Source organism: Charadrius vociferus, unplaced genomic scaffold (assembly GCF_000708025.1).
Source record: "Charadrius vociferus isolate BGI_N301 unplaced genomic scaffold, ASM70802v2 scaffold260, whole genome shotgun sequence".
Taxonomy (NCBI): Eukaryota; Metazoa; Chordata; class Aves; order Charadriiformes; family Charadriidae; genus Charadrius; species Charadrius vociferus.
The window spans coordinates 1,050,029-1,059,838 of NW_009646410.1; the positions used below are offsets into that span (position 1 = coordinate 1,050,029).

The window sequence follows — 9,810 nt, forward strand, 5'->3', positions numbered from 1 at the left end:
AAACATCGAAGGTAGCTGTCAGCTGTGGAGAGAGGCTGCTGTCCCCGTCCCCGGCCGAAGGGGTGATAACGAGGATTGTAGCAGCGATGGGTTTTGGAGGGGGCAGAGGGGCAGGAGGGCAATGGGGCTGGGAGGGGAAGGGTGGTGGTGGGATGGAGATGGGATAGTGGTGGGAAGCGGGGACCATTTAGAAACGGTTAGTGTTTGCTGGTGCTGGGGATGTGGGACGTGGCACTGGGGTGTACTGTGTGTGGTGGGTACAATCCCGTGGTCATCCCTCCACCACGTCCAGCCTCCAAAGGATGAGGGTCCCCCTCTCTCCCTGGGGTCAACCTGCCCTGGTGCTGCCCTGGGGTGGTGGGGAGCGCTGGGGCGAGCGGGGCTGGGGGTCCTGGCAGGTGGCCGGATGCGAGGGGCTGTGTCCTGTCCTGGCAGGGACGCGGCGGTGGACATGGGCAGAGCGCCGGCGCACGCTCTGCTACTGTCGATGGTGCTGGGCTGCTCGGCTGCCTTCACGGACCTCCTGCTGCCGGGCCCTGAGGAGCCGGTGGTCAACGTGGCCATAGTGTTTGGGGGCACGTCCTACCCACTGCACATCCGCTCCCGCCTGAGTCCCCAGAGCTTCCTGGACATGCCCCTGGAGATCCACCCCATCACGGTCATCGTCAACAACACCAACCCCAGCACCCTCCTCACCCAGATCTGCAACATCCTCGCCAGCCACAAGATCCACGGCATTGTCTTTGAGGACAACGTCGGCACGGAGGCCGTGGCCCAGATCCTTGACTTCATCTCCTCCCAGACCCAGGTCCCCGTCATCAGCATCAGCGGGGGGTCTGCCGTGGTCCTGACCCCGAAGGTGAGGGGTTCGCTGGGGGCTAGTTCCAGGTGGAGGGGAGGAATGAGGGATTGTTAGAGAGGGACGGAGATGGGATGTGAAATGCTGGAGGGCAGAGGAGCTTCTGGGTTGCAGCACAGGAGCTCGTGGTCAGGAATAGGCAGTGACTGCAGCAGTGTGGCCGACTGGGGTGGTGGGACGTGGGAGGGGACTTCACGGAGGGGTCCCTGTTGATGGGGACATGGGAGGAGACTTCCGTGCCCTGTGGAGGGACCTTGCCTGGTGTCCTGCTGCCCGTCCCCTCCAGGCTGTGCCCACTATGGGGTGCCAGAGTCGTGGCACCAGGGCTGCCAGGGCAGTGGCAGGGTTGGCATGACCCCATCCTCCTCCCTCCATGCCCGCTGGGGCCAGATCCAGCCCTGGAACGGCCGGGCAGACAGCACGGAGAGTCCTCACTCGGCTGCGGCAGTCAGCTCAGGTGCACCACAGGCTCAAACAGGATTTTTGGCTTCTCTGCTCCTCACCGGCGTCAGACACTGTCACTGTCACTGTCACTGTCACTGTCACCGTCACCTGCCTGCCGGGAAGCGCTGGCGGCAGGGAGAGATGGAGCCAGGCTGGAGGGTGATGGGCCGGCAGCCATGGGCTGCAGCCATGCTCCCATCCCTGCAGGGGAGGAGATTTGGGTTATCTCCTCCTGGCTGCTCTCTCACCCTGCCCAACCTGGGCACTGGCGGGGTCCCAACACTGGTTCCTTCCCATGGCAGCAGCAGCCCCCGGGGTGGGGACCCTGCCCCACTGGTTTCATGCTCTGACTGCTCAGAGGTTTTGGGGTCTAAACCCCACAGATGGCACCTCAGCAGCCCTGCCCATGCCGACCGGTGGTCCTGGACCACCCCGAGTTGCTTCTCACTGTGGGTAGCAGTGGGTGCAGTGGGTTTGGGTGGGTGAAGAGGACTCGAACGGGTGCTGAGGGCTCAGGTGGAGCCCCAAGTGGCTAAAAAATAGCCAGGGCTTTGCTGTGGTATTGGGTGTTTTTCTGCAGCAAGGGTTGGGTATTTTGGGGGTGGTGGAGGGACCCATCTGAAGGTTCAACCTCATCGTCCTCCTGTGGGTCTGAGGTCCCCAGTGGCTCCCGCTCCCTGGCCTGGACTCCTTGGGGCTCACCTCTCCAGCCGGACCACTGGCTTCGTGGGAAAAACTACCTCTTTGGAGGTGGAGGAGGTCTGGGTGGCAAAACGTCACTGCCTGCACATGACCTTCTGCAAATGCCATTCGCTGAATCATTTAAGACAGAATCAGATCAATTAAGGTTTGCTAATGAGAGGCCAGATGGCTGGGGAGGTGGGGTGGGAGGGAAGGAGCCACACGGGCTCCAGCAGCAGGTAGTGAGTTGGAGCCGGGATGGGGGTTACTCACCCGGCAGAACCCTTGCCCCACTCCCTCTCCTGGTTTAAGGAGAAATTATTGGTCTCCTTTGGAAAGCACTGGATGAAATTTTAGTCAATGAGCTGAGAAACAGAGACCAGAGGGCCTTTGTGCGGGATGAGGGTCCTAGGGAACCATCAGTGGATCAGTCCCGTTTTCAGTGTCTCCAGCCCGTGGGCCACACCAGTTCATGGCTCCCTTGAACCCTTCGTGGTGGTCAGTTCAAGGTGACTTGCCCAGGAGGCTTGGACCAAGGTGCTGGAGCAGCCCCTGATCAGTCTCCTCCCGCAGGAACCCGGCTCAGCTTTCCTGCAGTTGGGGGTCTCCATCGAGCAGCAAATCCAGGTGATCTTCAAGGTGCTGGAGGAATACGACTGGGGCTCCTTTGCTGTCATCACCAGCCTCTACCCGGGCTACAACATCTTCCTGGAAGTCATCCGCTCCTTCACAGACGCCAGCTACTTTGGCTGGGAGCTGCAGGAGGTGCTCACCTTCGAGATGAGCCAGGAGCAGAGCAGCTCCAGGACGCAGCGGCTCCTGCGGCAGATCGATGCCCAGGTCCTCATTGTCTACTGCTCGCGGGAGGAGGCGGAGTACCTCTTCACCATGGCAGAGCAAGCCGGTCTTGTGGGGCCGGGCTACATCTGGATCGTACCCAGCCTTACAGTGGGCAATATGGAGGTGCCACCCTCCTCCTTCCCCGTCGGCCTCATCAGCGTGGTGACAGAGAGCTGGAAGCTGAGCCTGCGGCAGAAGGTGCGGGATGGGGTGGCCATCATTGCCATGGGGGCAGCTAGCTTCTTCCGGGCCCATGGCTACCTCCCGGAGGTGGGACGGGATTGCTGGGCCCCCACCAGGGCCACTGCCGCCAACACCAGCTTCTACCGGTGAGGCTTGGGGACCCACTGGGATGGGTGTGAAATGGGGGGAACGGGGACACGGAGAGGGAAGGGACAGGGGAGGAAGAGGAGGGAGCTGGTGGGCACTGGGAGATGACGTTTTCTGTGGGCTGCAGCTGGTGGTCTGTGCCTCTCGACTGGGTTTCTCCTGCAGCATCTTCCCAGAGTACCCTTTGCCTTTTCCTGTGCTTCTCTGTGACCTGGGACCCACAGCAATCTCGGGGGGGTTCACAGCTCTGCTTTGCAGTGCAGACACGGCACCTCGGGGCTGCAGTGGCAGTCTGTGCACCCACCACCCCACAGTGGTCCATCCTTGGTGCCTCCTTGCTGGCAGGGCTTCTCCAGTTGCCCACTGCCCCTTGCGTAGGGGCTAAACCTGGTCCCCAGCTCTCAGCCACATGTCTCTCCATGGAATATGTGGCAGTCCGGCTGGAGCCGGAGGAGGAGGAGGGCTATACAGGGCTGGGCTGCACAGCCAGGGGCTCACAGGCTCTGTGTCCTACCAGGCACCTCCTCAATGTGACGTGGGAGCACAGGGACTTCTCCTTCAATGAAGGCGGCTACCTGGTCAGACCCACCATGGTGGTCATCTCGCTCAACCAGCACCGGCTCTGGGAGATGGTAGGACCCCTGGACCCCTTCCCCGGGATGGGCACACTCGGGAGGTGGCTGGGTAGAGTGAGCCTGGTGCCATGCATGGGCTGGGGTCCCACCTTGAGGCAGGTTGTCCCACACAAAACCCATGGCTGATACCCATGGTGGTGTGGTGGCTCTTCATGGCAATGCTGGGCACCAAAGCTCTGCCAAGAACTGTTTGGGGTTTTTTTCCCTGCAATTTAGCTGAAAAGTTCCAGAAGAGGCAAAAATGCAGCTGCCCACCTCTGGGGAACAGCAGCCAAACATCCAGACCAGAAATGAGCTGTGGGGAGGGGGTTTATTTTCAGTATAAAAGCTTTTTGGGTGAAGTTTGGCTAGTCCCAAGTGAAGTTGGCTAGGTTTGTGATCACTCAAGCCCAGTGCTTGGGGTCCTGGAGGATACATCTTGCCCTGTGATCGGTGGGTGCACGGGGACAGGGATGCTGAGATGGGGCTCACCATGGCTGAGCTCCAGCCTAACAATGCTCTGGGAGAAATGAGCCCCAAAGGCATGGGGAGGATGAACACGGGACCCAGTGTGACCCCCAGAACCCCTCGCCGGGGTGACAGTGCACTCTCCTTTGGGGGCAGGTGGGCAAGTGGGAGAAAGGCATCATCCACATGAAGTACCCGGTGTGGCCCCGCTACGGCTCCTTCCTGCAGCCCGTGGCTGATAACCGCCACCTGACAGTGGCCACATTGGAGGAGAGACCCTTTGTCATCGTGGAGAACACGGACCCCAGCACCGGGGTCTGTGTGCGCAACACTGTGCCCTGCCGCAAGCAAACCAACTCCTCCCAGAGGTGAGCAGCCAGGATGGAGCTGAGCACCCCATGGTCACCGCACCCCATGCTCATGGTGTCCCAGAGGCACTGGGGTAGCTCAGAGCATCTTTGGTTGTTCCAACCCTTTTTTCCTGGTGTGCTTTCAGTGGCGATGGCCTCGTGGATCCCTACACCAAGCTGTGCTGCAAGGGCTTCTGCATCGACATTCTGAAGAAGCTGGCCAAGGCAGTGAAGTTCTCCTATGACCTCTACCTGGTGACCAATGGCAAACACGGCAAGATCGTCCGTGGGGTCTGGAACGGCATGATTGGTGAGGTAAGGGTGGGTATGCCCTCGCCTTGGGCTTCCCTGCCAAGACGGGATCGGTGGTGTCTGTGGTGGGACTCATCCCTGGGCAGGGGACAGCTTGGCATGAGGAGCAGTGCGGGGGAATTGCAAATCACGGTGCTTATGGACAAGGCTTGGTGGAGGAGAATGAGCAGGGGAGTCAGCTGAACATTTATGACCCCACAGCTGGTTGTGTTTGTGTCACTCGTCATTTAAAAAGCTAGTAAAAAAAACCAACAAAAAAACCCCACAACAACAACAAAAGTTAAGGTTGGAAATACAGGAGATGAGGAAATATGTGGGGAAGTTGGTCTGGGTCCCTCTGCCCATCCACTTGCCCATCCCAAGACCATCTACCCCTTCCCCAGGTGTATTACAAGCGCGCGGACATGGCCATCGGCTCCCTCACCATCAACGAGGAGCGCTCGGAGATCGTGGACTTCTCCGTCCCCTTTGTGGAGACGGGCATCAGCGTCATGGTGGCCAGGAGCAACGGCACTGTCTCCCCATCCGCCTTCCTGGGTGAGCCTTCTGTCTGTCTGTCTGCGGGTTCATCCCAATGCTTCCGACAAATGCAAATTAGAAATATTACTCGGTTTTAGTAACTTTTAAGAAAAAAAAGCCTAAGTAATAAGGGAAGGAGATTTTGCTGCCAGCTTTGGGGCTTCCTCCTCCCCTCGCCTGAATAATCCTTTTATTATGGAGACGGAGGATGGGATCGGTGTATTCCTTCCCTTCATTACTTGTGTGGAGGAGGGAGGATGTGGGACATGGGGGGAGACAAGTCGGGGATTTGCCAGCTCTGAGCTCTGCTCTGGGGACCCCTTCTCTGCCACCGTCACCAGAGCCTGTGGTTAAGCCGGGTGTAGGAAACCGCCGTCGATAAAAGTTTTATTTAATGAGTTTTAAAAAAAAAAGCAAAGCTGCAGCCTGGGAAGGGGAGGAGACTGGCCAAGGTCGTACTCACGAAATTCAGCCTGAGAGCTCGCGCAGGGCTTGAGGCTCTCGGCAAGGGCACAGCGGCGGTGTCCCGACTTGGCTGGAGCCGGGCTCTTACGCGGGGAGGGTGCGGGTGGGTGCGGGTGCCAGGGATGCCGTGGGGTGTGGGACATCACCAGCCTGGGCACATCTTCCCCCTCCTGTCCCTGCCTGCGCTGCGGGGCCTGACTTCCCCCCCCAAAGCAGGGGTCACCTTCACCGGCACCGGGGACAGATGGAGCATCCCACCCCAGTTCGGCAGGGCCGGGGGCTGCGGTCCCCTCGCCTCCTGCCTCCCGCGCTAATGAGCCGCATCCCCATCAGGGGAGGCCTCTCCTCCCTGACAGCAAAGGACGCGCTGACAAATGGACCTCGGCAGCTGCATGTTGAGGGCTCAGATCAATCCCCACCGCTCCCGCCACCCTGTCCCAGCTCATCCCGGGCAGGTGGGGGCTCGTTGCCCATCCCCAGCTCCCAGGGGCTCTCCCAGAGGTTGAGAGGGTCCAGAGCCATCACAGGGTACAACCCATAATCCCATGGGAAACCCTCCTGCTGATGACCCTGGAGATGGGCAGCATCTCATTAGCATCTCCCCATTGATGAAAGCCTGGTTTCGTTTAGGCGGGGAAGGATGCCTGCATCCCCCAGTTTCGCAGCATCCCCCTTCCCTCCCGATTCCCTGTGGATCTGCTCGGCTGCGGTGCTGCCAACCCCCGTCTCCTCTCTGAGGAGGGGCAATATTCAGGAGGATGAGCCCCGTCCATCAGGGAGGGCTCCTGGAAGTCCCCAGGGGGCCGTGGGGTGTGCCGGGGGGGGCTGACGGAGTCCCATTCACCTTGCAGAGCCCTATAGCCCAGCTGTCTGGGTCATGATGTTTGTGATGTGCCTCACCGTGGTGGCTGTCACCGTCTTCGTGTTCGAGTATTTCAGCCCCGTTGGCTACAACCAGAACCTCACCAGTGGCAAGAGTGAGTTGGGGAAGGCGGGAGCTGGGGGGGACACACACGCCCCCAGATGGGCTGATGGCTGTCTCCTCTGTCCGCACAGGGCCAGGAGGTCCCACCTTCACCATTGGCAAGTCGGTGTGGCTGCTGTGGGCTCTGGTCTTCAACAACTCGGTGCCCATTGAGAACCCCAAGGGCACCACCAGCAAGATCATGGTGCTCATCTGGGCCTTCTTTGCCGTCATCTTCCTCGCCAGCTACACTGCCAACCTGGCCGCCTTCATGATCCAGGAGCAGTACATCGACACCGTGTCAGGGCTGAGTGACAGAAAGGTGGGGCTGACAATTGGGCTGGGATCCCTAAAAAAAGTCATAAGGGTTTTTTTTTGGGTGGGGAGAAGTCCCCAGGTGTCACTGCCAGCCGGCTGGGCATGGGTGGGTGGATGGAGGGCTGGCTGTGGGGAGGGGGCACATGCTGGGGACATGGTAAGGACATGGCAGGGACATGGACACCGTGTGATGCTGCTCCCTGGGGGGCCCCCGTTGCAGTTTCAGAAGCCGCAGGAGCAGTACCCCCCCTTCCGCTTTGGCACCGTCCCCAACGGCAGCACCGAGAGGAACATCCGCAGCAACTACCCCGACATGCACACCCACATGGTGAAGTACAACCAGCGCTCCGTGGAGGACGCCCTCACCAGCCTCAAAATGGGGTATGGCTCCTCCAAACGGGATACAGGACCCCCCAAGTGAACTATGGCTCCCTGGGATGGCGTACAGTGCCTCCCAGATGGGGTAGGGCTTCCTCAACTAGGGTACAGCCCCCCAACAAGTGAGACGCGGGCTCCCCAGGCTGGGATGTGGCTCTGTGCAGCTTCCCAGCATGAGGTACAGCCCCCCCCAAACAGGGTACAGCCCCCTGCAGATAAGGTACAGCTTCATACAGCTCCCACTAAAAGGGATGCCCCCCCCTCCCCTAGATGGGGTATGGCTCCCAAATGGGGTACAGCCCCACCAGGTTGGGTACTTTACCCCCAGGTGGGGTTATAGCTTTCCAGAATGGGGCAGGGAACCCCAAAGAGGACGCAGCTTCCTCCAGATGGGCTACAGCTGTACGGAAGGGGTAGAGCTCCCCCAAAAGAGGTACGGCCCCCCAAAGAAGGGGCTGCCAGACCCCCCCCTCACCTTCTCTCTCGTTGTTGGGCAGGAAGCTGGACGCCTTCATCTATGATGCAGCGGTGCTCAACTACATGGCGGGCAAGGATGAAGGCTGCAAGCTGGTGACCATCGGCAGCGGAAAGGTGTTTGCCACCACGGGCTACGGCATTGCCCTGCAGAAGGACTCACGTTGGAAGCGAGCCATCGACCTGGCCCTGCTCCAGTTCCTGGGAGACGGTGGGTGCCCAGGAGATCTTCACATTAGTCCTGTCCCCATCCTCACCCCACTCCTGCCCTGCAAATTAACCCGGGGACCAAGGCTTTGGTCCCCAGACCCTGTGCAGCCTCCATAGCTCCTTGGAGGATGCCACCGATGGGCTTCTCCACCAGATCCTTTCAGGGGACATTAAATCCAGCAGTATCTCTCCAGCTGGGTCTGTGGGGGTCATTCCCTTTGGGGTTCCTCTTCTTCCTTCAGGCTGTAAAATCCTGGACATGGGTGTGTACAAAATCTGAGGGTCAGGAGGAGAAGCCTGGGAAGGGGACAATGAGCACAGCTGGCTGGCACATGGGGACAGAGCCAGGAGAGAGCTCTGGAGAAGGAGAAGTGACCGGTGGGATGTTCAGGTCATGGACAGGAGCACGGACTGAGCTGATAACAGCTCTGGGGACTTGGGGGTGGCTTTCTCCTCCTCCAGCCATGGTGGGGTGGGGATGGGCAGGGGCTGTGCTTGGGGACATGATGCCTAGAGGGACGTTTTCACACACGCCCACCGCTGTGCATGTCCGGCCTCAGGTGAGACCCAGAAGCTGGAGACAGTTTGGCTGTCGGGGATCTGCCAGAATGAGAAGAACGAGGTGATGAGCAGCAAGCTGGACATCGACAACATGGCTGGGGTTTTCTACATGCTGCTGGTGGCCATGGGGCTAAGCCTGCTGGTCTTTGCCTGGGAGCACCTTGTCTACTGGAAGCTGCGTCACTCTGTCCCCAAGTCCCACAAGCTTGACTTCCTCCTGGCCATCAGCAGGGTGAGTGATGCTGCTGGGAGCTATCGAAGGGCCCAAATGTCCTCCCACGGTGTCATGGGCACGGGCATGGGCATGGCATGGTGGGCATCGTCACTTTGACCCGCACAGGAGGGACTGGAGATGTTTGTGCTGATGTGAGCTCTTGGTTGGGGAGAAAAGCCAGGTTTTGGGGAAAGGGCTCAGCCCTGGGAATGACCCCGCATCTGTATTAGCATCCCTGGGGTAAGGGGAGACGGAGGATGGTGTCACCCACCCTGGCAGTGCTGGGGAGGGGACATCAGTGCCATCAAGACATCTCAGCCTCAGCAGCATCACCTTGACTCGGCAGTGCAGGTTCATGGGTGCGGGACTCCAGTGACCCTGCTGATGGCAGGGGCCCCCTCTCCTTCTCTCCGCAGGGCATCTACAGCTGCTTCAGTGGGGTGCAGACCATGGCGAGCCCCGGGCGGGCGCCCACGCCCGACGTCACCGCCAACTCGGCCCAGGCCAACGTGCTGAAGATGCTGCAGGCAGCCAAGGAGATGGTGTCGACCGCCAGCGTGGGTGGTTCGCTGGAGCAGGCCACCCGCACCATCGAGGACTGGAGTAGCCACAGCGAGCGCCTCCAGACCACCTTCTCCCTGAGGACACCCCAGCTGGTGGTGCAGAATAGCACCGGTGCCCACCGGGCCCCCTCCTACAGCACGGCCCCCACCGAGAGGCTGGGGAGAGCCTACGCTCCCAAGGGTGCTCCCCTGGGGCTGACACTGCCCCAGCCCATCCCCGTGGACTCCCGGCTGCCCGTGGAGGAG

The 9,810-nt window shown here is 60.3% G+C and overlaps 1 protein-coding gene across 1 annotated transcript in view; it reads left to right on the plus strand.

Moving 5' to 3' along the window:
* Positions 1–487: 487 nt before the first annotated feature.
* The window catches only part of GRIN2C (glutamate receptor, ionotropic, N-methyl D-aspartate 2C), a 10,292-nt gene continuing 969 nt past the window's right edge, over positions 488–9,810 (plus strand). Inside the window, exons 1-12 of the mRNA XM_009880078.1 lie at positions 488–859; positions 2,558–3,153; positions 3,672–3,786; positions 4,393–4,604; positions 4,733–4,901; positions 5,282–5,435; positions 6,734–6,859; positions 6,939–7,168; positions 7,385–7,545; positions 8,040–8,227; positions 8,787–9,019; positions 9,418–9,801. Coding sequence (XP_009878380.1) covers positions 488–859; positions 2,558–3,153; positions 3,672–3,786; positions 4,393–4,604; positions 4,733–4,901; positions 5,282–5,435; positions 6,734–6,859; positions 6,939–7,168; positions 7,385–7,545; positions 8,040–8,227; positions 8,787–9,019; positions 9,418–9,801 — 2,940 coding nt within the window. The remainder of the gene's footprint in view (positions 860–2,557; positions 3,154–3,671; positions 3,787–4,392; positions 4,605–4,732; positions 4,902–5,281; positions 5,436–6,733; positions 6,860–6,938; positions 7,169–7,384; positions 7,546–8,039; positions 8,228–8,786; positions 9,020–9,417; positions 9,802–9,810) is intronic.